The following is an 18,544-nucleotide window of genomic DNA, read 5'->3' as shown; positions in this document are numbered from 1 at the left end:
GGAAGAAGGAGGAAGTGTGTGGAATGCCCATAATGACCAATGTGATGTCAGGAACTTGGGAGCATGACCTGCAATAGTGATTGTGTTTTCTCAGAGAATTAGGAAGCAAGAGACCCTCAGCTGAGAGTGAGGCTAGGAGACAGGGAGAGCGTGTTGGAGGAGGCACTGAAAACCTATTAGTTACACTAAGATTTCCTTCTGTGATAGAGGTTTTAGAGTAGAACTCAGCTGCACATGATTGGGGATCCTGACCAAATGCTGTTTTATTACAGTCTTTATTTGTCAAGGGAAAGATGGGGAGAATGAGGATGTTCAGGGAAGAGGTAGATTGTTAGAGATCAGATATTGAATTTGGCTGTTTCCAAGATCACGTCCTAAAGATTGGTATAACACCCTAACTGACAAGAGTTGTTCTCAGCACAGTTGATGCAGCTAGATTTACAAGCCGTTTTTGGCAGTATTCAGGTATTTGAGAACGGACTTGCTCGTATTTGAAGTTTTGTGACATTGCACCGGGCAGTGGCTACAGCCAAAGTCCACATTCTTGAACAGTCATTTGTAATATGAGAGGAGTGGGAGATGGGGGAGGGTGACCTCACAGCTCCCCCTTCCCCTCCTCTCTGGCTCATGCCCCTTTTCAGAGCAGAATTAATGTGCTTTCTAGGCTATCACATGTCTGATATTTACATCTGTAAAATGTCCAGCCTCAGGCTCTTTCAGTCTGTATATAATCCATCAATGGGTTCCTAATTGATAACACAGTTTCAGATTGCCTCTCAGACTAGCTGGAAACAGACTCACATAAATTGTAAACCATTCTTAGCTTCATTTATCCAAAACTAGGTCATGTGTCCATCCATCCAACACACGTGTATTCTTTGTCTTAAAATGACCCCACCACATCTCTACTTTCTAAATTGACTCCTGTCCCTGATTCCATACAAATAGCTGACGTTCAATAGTGCATGTGTTACATGATGGTATGGGTCATGTTTTGCTCAGGGTCTTTCCTGCTTTTATCCCTAGTTTCTCACTTTCTCTCTCTGTCTCTCTTAAATTCCTGCTGAGCTATTTTCTTGTGCATAGCCTGATCCCTAAAGAGAGTTTATTTGAAGAGTCCAAGGAAAGTTGCCTCTTGCTCTCTTGAGTTACGCAATTGAGATGAGAGTGGAAGTGAGAGTTACTCTTTCTCACCGAAAGAAAGGGTGTCTGGACTTTCTTTATTGTGTTTGATTTAAAGAGCATTTGAAGTTGGAAACTTCGATCTTGGTCACGTTGCCATCTTCACTGAGAAACAGGATTCATGGGGTGAAAGAGGCGCTTATAAGTCATGTTACAGCAGTAAATGCTGCAGGAGGTCCAGATGGGCACTGGAGGCTGTGGACCAAACTGCTAATTTCAGTGGTTTCATCACTTCCTTCTTTGAATGAAAAGCACTGGCTATGTGCTGTAGGTTTTTTGTTTTTCTTTAAAATGACTTGAAAATCATCTGTTAAAATGCTAATTCCAATGCAATGTGAAGCTATGTTCTACCTAAAAAAAAAAGAATAAAATCAATCAAGCTAGGACTTTCTAGGATTTTGTATGCCTAATTAATCCAGCTTTGTGATTGAGATAGTATCATAAAAGATGTGGTAATTATTTAAAAAACTATTCAATCACTTAGAAATCTAGACTCTTGAGGTTATGATTCCATTTACATTCATGTATGGTGATGGGTGTACATATGTATATACATAAAACTAAGTACACAAACAAAGGGAACCTTTCTTCCCTTTGATTCCTCTTCAAGTTCTATTCTTCTACTGTGAGCTACTTTGGAGTCTCGTCTTCTAGGTTTCTTACAACAATCCTATTACACTGATTTCAGAAGATTTTACTAGCCACATAGATTCTCATGTGTATATATACACTTTCCATAATACCTGTGATCATAATGAATACAGCCTGGGTTTTTTTGTTGTTTTTTACTTAGCAAATATATTCTGTATATTCTTATATGTCTATGAAAACAAATATACTTCTCCAAAGTCTCTATTGTTGTAGCAATGTATAATTGTGTAACAATGTTAAATCAACCAATCTACTCCAGTTCAACATTGAGATTGTCCTGGTTTTTCACTATATCCTTGCTCCCTTGTGTGTATGTACGTTGTCGCTTCAGTCGCTTTTGACTCTTTGCGCCCCTATGTACTGTCATCCACCAGGCTCCTCTGTCCCTGGGATTCTCCAGGCAAGAATACTGGAGTGGGTTGCCGTGCCGTCCTCCAGGGGATCTTCCCAACCCAAGCGTTGAAGCCAGGCGTCCCACGTTGCAGGCAGATGCTTTCCCACTGAGCCACATTGCTCAGGGAAGTCCTCATTGCTCCTTGGGATCTCAAGTGACCCCTCCACGGTTTCCCATGACTGCTATACAGCAGTTGGCATGAAAGCTTCCTTTTAGGAAACTTTACCCTCCTTAGTTTCTATAAAATTGTTCTGTGCCATTTATCCCCAGACGCCTCTGTCCAGTCCTTATCATCCCTCTTCTTGGGCTCTTTTTTCCTATGGTGGATGTCCCCGCATGTCCTCTCTTCACCACCTTCCTCCCCTCACTGTTATCTCCCTGAATGTTCTCCATTTATACAGAACTCCTGCTCCCACCACATGCTACTCAATTCTAAATCTCTGTCTCCAGCTGTGGCCTGTTTCTGAGTTTATTTATTGAGGAACCAACTTCAGGACACATATTTCTCTATGATAATCCGGTAGCTACCTCAAAAATTAAACCATCAAACAAGCAAGAACACTTTCCTCTAAACTTACTCCCCAATCTGGAATATATTGTTGGTACCCTCTCCTGGTTACACTGGGAATTCTTCCTCACCTTTTTCTACCTGAGACTTCAGGCTTTAACAGCTTTGACCAAATGAGAGCATAAGTGAATGAAGTCACCTGAGTAGGGCATTTACCTGTGTGTCCCTCTTCCTGCTCATCACACCCACTTGTAATGTAGATCTCATCATCCTTTTCATTAAAGGGAAACTTGGCTTAAATTCCATAGTTCAAAGATGTGTTTTGAATCCCCTTTGTTTTCTCCACTTCAGTACCATAGATTTAAATCTTCATTGCCTTTCTAGAAGACAAATTAATGTAGAAATCTGCCCCAAAGTTTCCCTTCTCTTATTCTTCCTCATTTTCAATGTATTCTGCACATGGTAGATATGCTAAAGTACTCACTCTATAACTCCATTTCTCAAAAATCTCTGATTGCTTCCCTCAACCTTCCAAATAACAATGGAGGCCTTTCAATTTCATCTTCTGCTCTCTCACTTCCTTGTGACCTCTGAGCTGTATCCTCAAGGAATCCCTTTCCTTTCTCCAAATCCCTAGTTTCTATCACTTCTCTATACTTCACTCTTATTAGGTAAGAATTCCTTGTCTTTTGTAGCAAGTTGGGTTTACTAGGAAGCAGACTCTGAGATGGAGGTTGGCAATCTGTGGGGAAAGGGAGAGACAGGATTGAGCAGTAGGAGAAGATGGGCTGGGGTACAGCCTCAGTGGAGTCCTCAGCCACCCCAAGGGAACTTAGAGGTGGGGGTGGCCCTTCAGAGTTGTGTCAGCCCAGTCACAACTCTTTATTACTTTACTCTATGATCCATTCTTACTATAGAATTTTAACTTTTATGTTGGACATCTGTTTGATGCTCTTCTCCTTTTCATTTATTTTTTGTATGCCAAGTGTTCAATCCAGGCCCTGGCCCATAGAAGGTACATAGGAAAGTGAAAGTCGCTCAGTCGTGTCAGACTCTTTGGGACGCAATGGACTATACATTCCAGGGAATTCTCCAGGCCAGAATACTGGAGTGGGTAGCCTTTCTCTTCTGCAGGAGATCTTCCCAACCCAGGGATCAAACTCAGGTCGCCCACATTGCAGGCAGATTCTTTACCAGCTAAGCCACAAGGGAAGCCCAGAAGGTACATAGTAAATGCTTATTGAATAAATAGAACTAGGATTTTTTTTGTACTTTGTTGTCTCATCTTTATAATGGAATAACCAAGGCTTTTGAAACAACCTTAGTGAAGAATAGAATGTATATGTGATATGCTATAAATCAGAACTGGTTGTCCTAGCTTAGGAAATCAGCACGTATAAATGTCTCAGGTATATGGAGACTATTGAAACAGACTACCCAGATGAATAGTATTATTTTCATGAAACTAACTGCGGTGATTTCAAACATACAATGCACACAGGAAAATCAATCTGTTACTCTTTGGTACCTCATAAACCATCTTATACTTTTGCCTTATTCTTACCATGGATACCAAGGGAAAATATTTGTCAGTATTATATAAATGAGAAACAGGCCTAGAGAAGTTAACTGATCTACGTAAAGTCAAACAAAAAAATGTTGGTATTAACGTGACTAAACGTCCGTGTCCTGACTCCTAGTCTGATGCCTCCTTATGACAGATGGTTTAAAATGAAGAGATGTCTCCTCAACACTATATTCTACCTACTGACACATCAAACTCTTGACCAAACCCACAATCTTCTCTCTTTTCCCACCCAAACCACCTCCGTGGGCCATGTTCCATATATCAGTTAGCAGCAGCTTCCTTTTGCTCGTTACCAAGGATTGAGACCAGAACCAATCCTGACTCTCTTTCTCCCTCATAATAAGTTTCTCTCCTGTGACAACTTTACAGTAGTTACTGTGGCAGACACCAGGGTAGTTAAGACAGAATTCCTCCCCTCACAGAGCTCACAACCTTGTCTTATGTATATTGAAGGCACTTGGGATGAGAAAAATCAACAGATATAGTATGACACCGTGCTGAATGCTCTCAAGCTGAGTACCAAACACATTTCTCATTTCCAAATCTATAAAAAGTGCATCCAGCACAGGTCGCTGTGTAAGAGGGAATAAGTAACGGAAAAGGAAGGTAGCACTAAGTCAGATTTTAATGGACCTTGTATGTCAGTGTGAGAAGTTTGGTTTGGTTTTCATTTCTTAGCTTGAAGTCAAGCAGTTGAAGACTTTAAGCAGAGCAGGCAAGAGAGCTTTGTGGAGAACAGATGGAAGGGTGGTTAGCCTGAGAGAAGAGAAACTGGGGGGCAGCCAAGATCATCCAAAAGTGGGAGGGGCCATGGAGAGAGGAAATTGGCTAGATGAGGGATGAATGGGGGAACAAGAAATTAAGAATCCATGGGGACCACTCTTCCAAGTTGATTGGCATAGAAAAGGTAAAAGGTCATTGATAACTCAGGAGGGGATCAGATATAGGGAAGGTTCTGCTGATAATACCTTTTTAATAGAAACAGTGATAGACTTTATTTTCATGGGCTCCAAAACTGCTGCAGACAGTGCGTGTAGCCATGAAATTAAAAAACTCTTACTCCTTGGAAGAAAATGTATGATAAACCAAGACAGCGTATTAAATAGCAGAAACAGAAACATCACTTTGCTGACAAAGGCCCATCTAGTCAAAGCTATGGTTTTTCCAGTAGTCATGTATGAATGTAAGAGTTGGACTATAAAGAGAACTGTGGGGCTGGAGAAGACTCTTGAGAGTCCCTTGGACAGAAAGAAGATCAAACCAGTCAATCCTAAAGGAAATCAACCCTGAATATTCATTGGAAGGACTGATGCTTGCTGAAGCTCCCAATACTTTTGCCACCTCATGCAAAGAGCTTGCTTTCTGGAAAAGACCCTGATGCGGAAAAAGAGGAGAAGGGGGCAACAGAGAATGAGGTGTTTGACTGGCATCACCAACTCGATGGACATGAGTTTGAGCAAACTCTGGGAGATAGTGAAGACCAGAGAAGCCTGGCTTGCTGCAGTCCATGGGGCCACAAAGAGCTGGACACAACTGAACAACAACAAATTTATTTGGCTCCACCTGGTCTTAGTTGCGGCATGTGGGATCTAGTCCCCTGACCAGGGATCAAATCTGGGACCCCTGCATTGGAACCATGGAGTTTAGCCACTGAACCATCAGGGAAATCATGATAATACTTTTAGAGCGGCTTGAAAATATTTATATGTTGAAGATGACGGAGTCTAGGAAGCAACTGAAGTTAAGGAAACAGATAAGACAATGGCGTTTCCCATCCTGGTTGAGTGTCCCAAACCTGGCTGATCATCAGGGGCACCTTAAGTGCTTTGTCAGAAATACCTATTAGTTGGCCCCTCAACCCAGACCTAGTGAATCAGAATGTTGGCTTGGTAAAGCTTGGGAATCTGAGGCTTCAGGAGCTGATTGTAATGATCAGCCTGACTTGAGAACTCCATCTCCGTTAATTTTCTCTTATTCCTTCCATGAGTGTTTGGAGATGACCTTGACCTTTGAGTCCACTGGAAATGGTCTACTGGAAACGAAGGTAGACAGAGCAGTGTATCCTGTGCTGATTTTGGATTGGCTCAGAAATTTGTTCTAGATTATCTAAGCCCATGACCAGGCTGTCTCAACTGAATCAAGGATAAAATGGACTGGTTATTTTACATTATGTAATTAACAGAGTGGACAGGATGAACTGTGAGCTTGGAACAGAGTCAGAGACTTGTGGATGTCCTCTCCTTAGTATTAAACTGAAGTAAACAGTGAGATAGCTGGGTCAGCTGTCATTAATCTAACTGTGGCAATGGGCTTTAGCTGACATGATCAGTGTGCTGGGAGAATGAGAGGACTACATGGATCCCATTCCAGGCTCAAGGCTTACGTCACTCCTCACTTTGAGCCAAAATATTCTTAGCTCTAAAATGGGAATAACAGTATCTCTTTGGTGAAACTCCATAAGTTTGGCTTTTGCTGGCTATTATATACTTGAAAAAATTAACCTCAATATGCCTTGGTTTCCTGAATAATAAAATCTACCTCATAGGGTTGTTGTAAGAATTAACTAAGATAACATAGCTAAAAGTGCCCGTGCATGCTCAATGCTGAATCGTGTCCAACTCTCTATGACCCCATGGACTGTAACTTGCCAGGCTCCTCTGTCCATGGAATTTTCCAGACAAGAATACTGGAGTGGGTTGTCATTTCCTACTGCAGGGAATCTTCCCAACCCAGGGGTTGTACCTGCATCTCTCTGCATTGGCAGGTGAATTCTTTACCACTAGAACCACCTGGGAAGCCTCAAAAGTGGCTGGTATGTGGTCACTTGATATGCTTACCCCCTCTGGAATAGGATAAACAGTGTCTGGGGGTCTGTGAAATACGGCCCCTCCTGAATACATGGTAAATTGATACTCAGGATGTAAGCAAGGAGTAGGAATTGGAAAGGTGCAATAGGGTATAATGCCAGAAATTTTGTTTGCGGTGCTCGGGATGTTAATTTATTTGATTCCCCTCCCAAAGGATTGCTATTGCATGGAGTACTACTGAGAGGTACTATGTAATTTCTGGTCTGCTGGGAAAGTATGTGTGTTTTTGTGTGTCTGCAACTCTGTGTATTTAGGACAGCTCTTGTGTTTTACGTTTGGCAAGCTGTGGGAGGTAGACAGCTCTGGGTGCTTTGTTGAGCAGTATTGGGCTGCACATCAGAAAGTCCAGAGTTCTTCCAAGTGGAAGCAAAAGTTTTCTATTACAGAGCATTTTCCTTTTGTCCATACCTCTGCTGAATAACCCTGTTAAGAAAACAGAAGACACCGCCCAACTACACACAGTTTGTAATCCATTTCTTTCTCATTGACATGGTGGACTAAGCGTTAAAGAAAACGCCCAGGTAAGGAGTCTGGGGACGTGGTTGGTTTTGTTTTTACTGGCAAGGCCAATGATGTCAGAACCGATCAGATGTAGAGGATGAAATTGGAAGGAAAATATTTGGGGACTGTGGACTCTGGGGCCCATATGTTAGAATTACCCACAGATAGTTCAGTACACTGTATGCAGGCGGATGTTGAGACCCAGTAGACGGGAAATAAAGAGTACCTGCAGAGAGAAGAGGCACAGTTTTTCAGCCATTTATCTGATGACAATTTCTCAAAGGAAAAATAAGCCAATGAGTATGGCAAAATTCTTCACGTTCGCTTATAATTGGCCTAGGACGTGTAAGAAAGAGTCAATGCTAAAGTGAATGGAGCCTTTATCCTTGGTCCTCTTACCATTTATCTCTGGGCTTCTAAAGGGTCTTTAGGAACACCTTTTTCAAATCTACTTTGCTGATGCAGATTGTGAAATCTTATGGGGACAGAAGTGAAGAGCCTTTGGCAAGGTCTTCATTGCCCAACAGATACTGACCCCTAGTGCTTCCCCAAAACTGGGCTTGTGCCAGGCTCTGGGGATGTGAATACTTGGCCCCTGCCCTTCTGGGACTGACAACTCCTCTGTGTAAGACGTATGGCACTAATAGTGACAAAAACAAATACATTAAACTTATTAAGCTTTGCTGTGAAGGAAAATACTGCGTGCTCTGAGGGAGAATAATAATGCAGGGTAGTCAGCAAAGGTCTCTCTGAGAAGGTGGTTATACCAGTGCAAAACGATGGGCATATGTACAACACTAAAAGAAATAGCTCTCAATATCCAATAGGTTGAAAGGGGAAAAGGTGAGGCTGGGGAGTAGGAAAGGACTGATGGGGTTTGGATTTAATACTAGGCATAGTTAAGTGGAAACCCTTTGAACAGTTTTAAGGAAGTCAATGGTGGGATTTGATTTCCATTTTAGAAAGATGCCTTTGGATGTTGGATAAAAAGTTGGGACTTAAAACCATGGCTTCTTATTCCCAGTCCTTCTGATTTATCAAGGTCTCCCTTTTAGTTCCTAAGAGCCAGCCTGAATTAAGTAGAAAGTGCAAAATAGCACTGGGCCTGTGTCCAAATGGCTTTCTCATGCCTGTGAGAAATTTGACAGTGAAACAAAAAGACATTTCAAGCTCACATCCCTAACCTGTTGAGCATCTGCAAAATAATTAACAGGTCTCAGCTCTATAGTTTTTCTGTCAAATAAAAACTCCCTTTATTATCTAAAATATGCCATTTATTGCTGGATGTCACGCACAGGCCTCAGCGCTGCAGTTCCTGTTGATTCTCCCCTCTAAGCTGTAGCTCGTGTCTGTGCCATTTTCCAGGTAAATCAGTCTGTGGGATTGATGGAGAAGCCTACGACATTAGACTCCCAGTGGGTGTCTGCCAGTTTTAGCAGCTCAGCACTTTGTTTTCTCTCAGAAGTTTAAGTGCTCACTTTAGACTTATATCTTACTTCAGTTTTAACATCACTGCTTTTTGGCAAGTGTCTCCTTAATTGTATTTACTTATACTGTATACTTATAAACTGATGCAGCTGATTATTCTGAGAACCGTCAACCTGTTTATACATTTATTCTGCCTCTCAAGAAGTACTCAGTATGCTTTTTATCTGTTGATTGCTAATTCATTTAGCAGTTATCTATTGACATGTAGAAGAACTGTAGTGTCCTGGAAAGAGCAAAGACTTGCAGACATCTAGGTTAAATCATGACTTAGGGCTTTGAGCAAGTTCGTTCTTCATCTGTAAAATAGTATAATAGCATAATAGTCATTATAAAACATCAAATGATATATAAAACTAGTTTGTATGATGCTAAATAAGTTTTCACTATTAAATCAGTTTTATTGAAGTATAATTGACATCTAATAAACTTCATCTGTTTAGCATACACAATTGATATGTTTTGATATATTTAGTCCTGTGAAGTCATCCCATATCATTCCATAAAACATACTTGCTTTTTGGAAGAAAAGCTATGACAAACCTAGACAGCATATTAAAAAGAAAAGACATTACTTTGCCAACAAATGTCCATATAGTCAAAGCTATGGTTTTTCCAGTAGTTATGTATGGATGTGACAGTTGGACCATAAAGGAGGGTGAAGGACCATAAAGGAGCACTGAAGAACTGATGCTTTTAAGTGGTGTTGGAGAAGACTCCTGAGAGTCTTCTCTCAGACTGCAAGGAGATCCAACCAGTCCATCCTAATGGAAATCAGTCCTGAATATTCACTGGAAGGACTGATGATGAAATTGAAGCTCCAATACTTTGGCCACCTGATGCGAAGAACTGACTCATTTGAAAAGACCCTGATGCTGGGAAAGATTGAAAGCAGGAGAAGGGAATGACAGAGGGTGAGATGGTTGGATGATGTCATTGACTCAATGGACATGAGTTTGAGCAAGCTCCAGGAGATGGTGAAGGACAGGGGAGTCTGGCTGCAGTCTATGGGGTCACAGAGTCGGATACAACTGAGCGACCGAACAACAAAAATGAAATCATCAGACAAGCAAGCCTCTTCTCTCTCCATTTACCTATTTTTGTACCAGTTGTGTTGGCAGTGGTGTGGGGAGAAGGGAGTGTTTATCATTTTTAAACATATGTAGAATTAACATTGGTCTCTGTTGATTTAGTCACAGTATTTATGTGTAACTGGATTTGGCATTAGAAGAAAGTAAGATTTTAAAATTTATTAAACAAAAGTATCAAAATGTTTAAGAAACATTAATAGTACTTCCATGCAGATCTTCCTAGCCTGTATGCTGCAGACATCACGTAGAGTGAATGCCTTGATGGGCAAAGAACTGGGAATCTGTGCTTCAGGGGTACAGAGAATCACCCTCAAGGATCTTTGAATCTAGGGATGGAGTATCGGAAAGTTAACTGTAAGGACAATAATTCTAACTAGAAGGTGTTGTTGTTTAATTGCTAAGTTGTGTCTGACATTTTTTGCAACCCACTGGACTGTAGCCTGCCAGGCTCCTTTTTCCGTGGGATTTCCCCAGCAAGAATACTGGCGTGGGTTGCCATTTCTTTCCTCCAGGCAATCTTCCCAACCCAGAGATCGAACCTGGGTCTCCTGCAGGAGGCTCGGCAGGAGGCTTCTTTATCACTGAGCCATCATGGAAGCCCCTTCACTGGAAGGTGGGAAGAGGTAAAATGCAGAAGGATGTCAGAGAGTGCGATGACTGTCTTGGGTTCAAGCTGCAGTGAGGAAAAACCATTCATTGCCTTCTTCACATGTGTGCGTCCGAGATTGGTGTGCAGAGCAACTCAGACAGATACAGACCCTGCCCATTGATAACTTCAAGCCTTGCACTGTGCATCGTGGGCTGACAGGTTGGGCGCCTGCCCAGCTTTCCTTCCTGGACGGCTTCCAGCATTTCTGAGGATCGAGTGAGTGTGCAGGACCCCAACTGAAGTTATCTAGTGATCAGAATGCCTAACTGACTCCTGTGAATGGGGAAGCCCCCTCTGGAGTCCCAGCATGGATAATAGGGCTGTCACCCACCTCTAGGTCAGGAGGGGCCTGCATGGGGTTGCACACAATGATAGATTGATTGCTTCAGGGCCCCACGTTCCTCATTGCCATAATAACCATCATCTTCTGCTGCTAGTGCTAAGTAACAGATGAGATTTAATCAGATACCAAAGGAATTCTCAGCAGGCGGGTTTGAGGAATCTTGCCCGAGACTTAGGCTCTAGTGCTGGAATGGAACCAGAATGATCTTCTGTGGTGAGACTAAATGCATCACACACTGTGTGAATTCGATTTATTTTTAAAACATTCTTGCGCTCATTGGCTCTCCTTTTAACAGTCTGACTGTAGGCTGTTTATTGTTACAGATGTTACTTTTACATGAGGTATCCCCGAGCTCTCCTTTACTTCTAAAGACAGCGTTTGCCTTTTCACTGCCAGTTGACAGGGCTGCGTGGAGAAGAGAACTAATGTGAGGTCAAGGTTAAGGCTCAGACTCCCAGGAGATGAGACAGAGAAAAACCCTCATCCCTATTTATGCATGCTCATATCAGCATTGGTCTCCAGAGAGACGGTGGTTGTCTGGGTCCAGTGATGACCTTAATAAGGTCTCCTGGCAGAGTGCAGAGAGGGGACAGGTGTCATGGTCATATACTGGCTGACTCCCTTCTTGTCTATTCTGAGACCTTACGCAAGTCAGCAAACCTCTCTCAGCCCACCTCCTCATCCATAGCTTGGGTTAATGGACTGTTTGCTCCTAGGATATGTGTGAGGCTACAGTGCACTATAGCTCCTTGATGTGTGTTGGGCAGGGCAACTGCTAAATATGTTCAAAGGCTTCCACATAGTGCATTTTACATGATGTAGTTGGAGGACCACTGTCCAAATCCAGCTTGCCACTGATGTTTGCAAATACGCTTTTAGGGAACACACCCACCCATTCAGTCTCTTACGGATTGTCTGTGGTTGTTTCACATCATAAGGTTGTGTTGGATAGTTGGAACAGGGACCATAGGGTGTGCAAAGCCACAGTTGCTGATCTCTTGGCCTTTTACGTAAGTTTGCTGACCCCTGAGCCAGACTACAGGATGGCTGTGTGGCATTCAGAGCTTTATCTATACATGTTTTGCCAGATAGACCTCATGCTTTCTTTTTTTGCTCCATTTGCCTCTATCTAATTCTTTTGATTCATTGCTTGTTACAGAAGGGCTGGTTTATGCTCATCCTGTATATCTTGCAGCATGTAAAGCAGTACCCTACACACAGTACTATGTGACACATGAATGAGGTATTGTGGAGCAGAGTGAAAGAGTGTAAGAGAAGAGAGAAAGATTTCATGGAGATTTGGGGAAGGATTGCACACAGTAAGGTGGCTGCCATTCCAGCTGCAGAACAGGCGCGGGGGATGCTGTACACTTATGAAGGGAGTCATTACCATGTGATGGGAAGAACATGGGAGCCAGGACACCCAGACTTGAATCCCAGGTCAGCCAGTTCCTGATGAGGCCTCAGACAAGTTGCTTAAGCTCCATAAGCCTATTTCTTCAACTCCAAAGTAGGGAATGATAAAACCCTCTTCATCCTGGAGTTGTTTTATGGATCAAATGAGATATTGTGAGGGAGTATCTATTGTAGTGTTGGCATACTGGAATCATTCCATAAGCTATTCCTGAATGATATGGTTTCTGGCTTTTTAGGTACCATCCATGCTGTTTCCCTCACTATGAAGCAAACAAGGTCAGCACACAGGTCTGGACTCTGGAGATTAGACTATTAGTATTACTGTCTTCCACAGTTAGAGAACATACCCCCAAGCCAGCAAATATACACTGACCCAACAGGGACTAGCCCAGTGAGGATGAGATTAATGCAAATGAGTCACTCATGCTGGAAAAATAATCCACGACATTAAGTGTCACTATACAATATTAAGAATAATTGCTTCACTTGACTGAAGCATTCGTTACATTTTCCATTCACGGGGTGTTTTTTTAAGGGACAGAAAGCAAATGTTTAGTAGAAAATTTACAGCCTTAAATCTAGTGGGATTTATTCATACTACAAACCATTTATGCAAAACAGATGCCTGAGGCACAGTGCCTCCGTGCACCTGTGGATTTGGTGGTTATATTTCTTTTTCCCCACTCCTCCAGTTCTTGCAGACAACCTGAAATCCAACCCTGGAATTAAGTGGCAGTATTTCAGTTCAGAAGAAGGAATTTTCACTGTTTTCCCAGCACACAAGTTCCGGTGTAAGGGCAGCTATGAGCATCGCAGTAGGTATGTTGACTTGTTTGCCAAAGTTTTAATTACTGCTTAAGAGTAATCTGAATAAAATATAGACTCCTCATTCATCCACACAGCTTTGCCTCCAAACTGTGGTTTTAGAAACTTATCCTGAAATGATTTCACTATTTAACATAGATGGGTGTGGAAATGCTCAGGAAGGCAAATGATGAAGCCCAGAGCATTTTCAGAAGTATCTAACAAGCCAAGTAAAACAAGGTATTTACTAAGAAATAAAAATAGTGAAGCACTTTAAACTGTTTTGCCCTTCAGACACCTTTGTTGAGAGACAAGTGGTAATACTTTCTCTAAAGACCAGCGCTAGAAGACTTCACAGCATATCTCAGAGTAGAGCCTGTGATTCAGTTTTCCTCTCTATGATAATGTGCTTGGCCATCCTTTTGACGTTTACATGTCTGCTACTAGAAGTCTGAAGGTTGTCCAGAAAACACTGGATTGAGGATCGTTAACTTGCCGTTTTTCTCAGGAAATAACTTGAGATGTTACCACTTAGCCAGAAGGGCGGTAATGGTGAGATAATTTGTATGACAAGACTCATCAGTTTACAGAACCCCTTAGGCAAAGATCCTTTCCTTCCGAATCCTCACAGTTTCTCTTTTGCACTGTTAGATGTTTGGTGCTAGAAGTTCCCGAACTAGTGCAAGATGCTTGGTTTACTTTTTTTTGAGTGTAAATTAACTGCCATCTTTATTTTTATTCTTTCCATCTTTATTTTAAATTATATCTATTCGCTAAACTTACTGTGATAATCACTTCGTGATGCATATAAGTCAAACCAGGGTGCTGCTGTATACCTTAAAGGTACACAGTGCTGTGTGTCAATTACATCTCAGTATTAGAAGCAAAAAGTAAATTATACCTAAAATTGTCCCCAGGGAAAATACTCCCTCTGTGCTTCTCCTAGAAGGACATTTGTATCATTTGTATGGTTTCTTCCGTTCCTTCCCTAGACAGCATGATGAAGAATTGAGCATCTTGGAGACTATACCAGAGTCCATGACCTTGGATTCTAGGCCGGCTCATCTCTCAGGAGAGGCCAAAGACACTTTGAACCATCCAATTCTCATTTACTTCTAAGAAGATAGGTTAGGTGGCATTCTGCTTTAGCACCTTGTCACAAATTAACATTCACCTTCACTCAGAAGTTTTCACAAATCTCTCCCCTTAAATAGGCATTAATCAGTCCTGAAGCCTCTGTTCCCTTGGCCAAGTAATCTGAGTTTCTCTCCTCATAGATTGCTGTACCCATCTCTTTACCTGTCCTCTGAGGTTTTTGCAGAGTGTGGAGTGGGTTTGCAGCGCATTCCAGAAAGGACCCAATCTCACTGTGAGGACCTCCTCCCCGATTGTACATAGAATGCTGCTATTTATGTCTCCCATTAAAGCAGTTTTTAACAATTTACTGTGACAGCATGCAGACATATTCTGCTTTTTGTTTATGTGAGTTGAATTGGAAAAGAGGAGGTATGTCATTTTTTAAAAAAAAAAAGAATCTGCTCCCCTAGCTTGGAGGACCTAAAAGTTCAGTATTTGACATGGTTGTCAACGGTGGGATAGACAGATTTCCTTATTTTCTGCTGTTTTCTTCGTTTCTGCAGCCACCAATTTTGGATTCTCTTTATTCTATTTCCTTACTTGGCTGAATGGTATTCACTAGTGAAAATATAGTAGAACTCAGTATTAATGTAGGACTTTTGGCTTGAGAACAATTAGTGTAAACTTGGCCCGATTTTGAGTTTTTTGGTGCTTTGCCTGTATTTCTTAATTTGTGCCCAGGCTTTTGTGACTCAACTGGCATCTAACATTTCATGGAAAAATCTAGTGTTTTAAGGGTGTCCATAAAGGAGAGAATTCTCTTGAGGCTGATTTGCTCTCTTAAGCTCCCTCTAATTTGTTCCAGCTTTAAAACTGTGAATAGAGACCTCATTAAACCTCTTCTCACAAACCTGCCTGCACTGCACACTCACAGAAGGCTGCTTTGATGGGAGGTTTTTCTCCTTTGGAGTTCCCCTATCCACCCCCACCCGCTCTTCTTAGTGTTGGCAAACAAAAACCTGGCAAGAAGAGTGGCTATCACAGGCTTGGACAAATCTGATGGCACGGTTTTAGATCTCTGATAAGGGGCCTTTTGGTGGCTGACCTGTGTAAACGGCCACAGTACAGAAAGGAAAGGGCCCTCCTAGCAGTGGCTTTTGTCTGGAGAGAGAGAAACCAAATCTGCTATTCAGAGCTGCTCAGCATGCTCACAAATGATAGGCGTCCTCGGTTTTAGCCAAACCCCACTCAAACTCTGCAGAGGACCCAGCACTGAAAAACAGTGAACTGTTTTCTCCCTGCTAGTATGTCTCTGCTGCCTGTTGGGCCACTCAGTCCATTTCCTGGGAGGGTGGACTTGCACACAGGCTGAAAAAGCCAGTCTTCCAAAGGCTTTGCTTCTTAAAATCTTCTCCCAGTTGCTCTAGTCTTTGGAAGACAGAAGTCACCAGTCCCTGTTGTGCAGACACCTATGATAGTCTCGAGATGTTTTCAAAGTACCAGGATAGTTTTCTCATTCCATGCTGGTCTCTCCGCCCTTGTGCCAGCCCCCCTGAAACACAGAGGCCAGCACGCCTGCCCGTCTGTAGCACTCGCAGCTGTGTTAGGTCCAAGCCTTTCTCCTAAACCAGGAGTGACCCCTGAGAGCTTCTTGCCCTTCTAGACCTATCTACGTCTCTACCGTCCGGCCGCAGTCAAAGCAAGTAGTGGTGATCCTGGACCACGGGGCCTCGGTCACAGACACGCAGCTTCAGATCGCCAAGGATGCTGCTCAAGTCATCCTCAGCGCCATCGATGAACACGACAAGGTATCGATGACCCCAATGACTCCCTCTACCCTTCCCACTAGCATTGGGTCTTTCTTGAATACCCCTTTAAAAACACTTTATGTTTTATGGTATGTATTTTTCAGTCCACCTCTAGAAATGACTTTGAGAAAAACAGAGTGGTTTACTTTTTATTCTTGTATCTGAGGAAGTAGCTGCTGATACTAGTTCCAGATCTCTTTTTAAAACCACTCCCACCAAACTGGGCTTCCCTGATAGCTCAGTTGATAAACAATCCACCTGCAATGCAGGAGACCCCAGTTCGATTCCTGGGTTGGGAAGATCTGCTGGAGAAGGGATAGACTACCCACTCCCGTATTCTGGCCTGGAGAATTCCATGGACAGTATAGTCCATGGGGTCCCAGAGTCACTTTCAGTTCAGTTCCACCAAACTGAGTCTTGCACTTCCTTAATGGCTTCTGTTAAGACCGCTAATTAGCTCTAACTTTCACACTGCTATTTATACTAAGGAGGAACAAGGTGAAGGCTTGGACACTAGTTGGTGGCCAGACTTTGTCTCAAGATTGATAGGAGGGGAGGGATAAAAGGCGATGGCACCCCACTCCAGTACTCTTGCCTGGAAAATCCCATGGACGGAGGAGCCTGGTGGGCTGCAGTCCATGGGGTCGCTAGGAGTCGGACACGACTGAGCGACTTCACTTTGACTTTTCACTTTCATGCATTGGAGGAGGAAATGGCAACCCACTCCAGTGTTCTTGCCTGGAGAATACCATGGACAGAGGAGCCTGGTGGGCTGCTGTCTATGGGGTCGCACAGAGTCGGACACGACTGAAGCGACTTAGCAGCAGCAGCAGCAGAGGTTTATTAATCTTTAGGACACCTTTGGGATAGGTGTGTTCCCAGCTAATGATAATCTATCGCCTGTAGACATTTGACTTTTCCATCCCCTAAGGTTTTGCTCACTGATCTAATTGTTTAAAACACACACCCAGGACTTACCTGGCAGTCCAGTGGTTAAAACTTTGCCTTCCAGTGCAGGGGGTGCAGCTTCAATCTCGGGTTGGGGAGCCACGATTCCACATGCCTCAGGGCCCCCCAAAAAAACAAAACAGAAGCATTATTGTAAAAAATTATTGAATTACAATTTAGAAATCGTCCACATTAAAAAAAAAATTTAAACACACAGACACACGTACCTTTTACTGTTACCCTCACCCCACCTCCAGTTGGAAAATGATGATCATTAGTACTGGTCAAGATTTTTCTCTGTGTCAAATATTGTTTTTAATGTTCTAGATGAACACCATACTCCTGACTTCATCTTGGAACAAAAACAAAACTCTAGGGTCTGAGTCTCTGTCCCTTACCAATCTTTAACTGTTCTTCAAATACCATAGATTGATGCCTCTGGGCTTTTATTTAAACTCTTCCAAACTGTCCTGTAGGACAGTTGTGGGCTTGCGGGCTCTTGTGGGCTCTTCTGAAATGTAAAACGCTTTTCCTTGGCAGAATAACAAGTTTTTGTTTGCCTGTGCGTGTGTGTTTTCCCCTCCAGATTTCCGTGTTGACGGTGGCAGACACCGTCAGGACGTGCTCCCTTGACCAGTGCTATAAGACGTTCCTGTCTCCAGCCACCAGTGAGACAAAAAGGAAGATGTCCACCTTCGTCAGCAGCGTCAAGTCCTTGGACAGCCCCACCCAGCACGCGGTGGGATTTCAAAAGGCATTTCAGCTGATTCGAAGCACAAACAATAGCACCAAATTTCAAGCAAGTAAGTGCCTTTCTCTTATGGCGTGGAACTCATAAACTAGATAAATGATGGCGATGGAAATAGATTGTTAACTGATCGCACAACTATGTCCAGAGGGGTTTTTTCCTAAACTGACGGGATAACAATTTCTTGTGTTGTCATATTATCATCTAATAGTAGGAACTTACTAGATTTTCTCATCTTTTCCAATCAAAGGTACTCTGCATGATTTCTTTACTCCCTGAGCCTCTTCTTGCTGCCCTTTTATTAGGAACATATCCTTGTTTATTTCCCCGGAGAATATCCACGTCCTTTTTAATGCTAATTGTCCACCCCGCCTAGTCACTGACTTACAGTCTGCTTGTGCGCATGTGTGCAGAAACAGGGCAGCCTGAATTCTTGCCTTGATCCTTCCTTCCTCTAACCAACTGTCATTTAGATGAGCACAGC

The 18,544-nt window shown here is 42.7% G+C and overlaps 1 protein-coding gene across 1 annotated transcript in view; it reads left to right on the top strand.

Moving 5' to 3' along the window:
- CACHD1 (cache domain containing 1) overlaps positions 1-18,544 on the top strand; it is a 234,983-nt gene that overhangs the window by 159,207 nt on the left and 57,232 nt on the right. The window contains exons 5-7 of the mRNA XM_019957321.2: positions 13,368-13,494; positions 16,220-16,364; positions 17,899-18,115. Coding sequence (XP_019812880.2) covers positions 13,368-13,494; positions 16,220-16,364; positions 17,899-18,115 — 489 coding nt within the window. The remainder of the gene's footprint in view (positions 1-13,367; positions 13,495-16,219; positions 16,365-17,898; positions 18,116-18,544) is intronic.

Source organism: Bos indicus, chromosome 3, assembly GCF_029378745.1.
Source record: "Bos indicus isolate NIAB-ARS_2022 breed Sahiwal x Tharparkar chromosome 3, NIAB-ARS_B.indTharparkar_mat_pri_1.0, whole genome shotgun sequence".
Classification (NCBI taxonomy): Eukaryota; Metazoa; Chordata; class Mammalia; order Artiodactyla; family Bovidae; genus Bos; species Bos indicus.
This window is presented reverse-complemented; position numbering and strand designations above follow the sequence as displayed.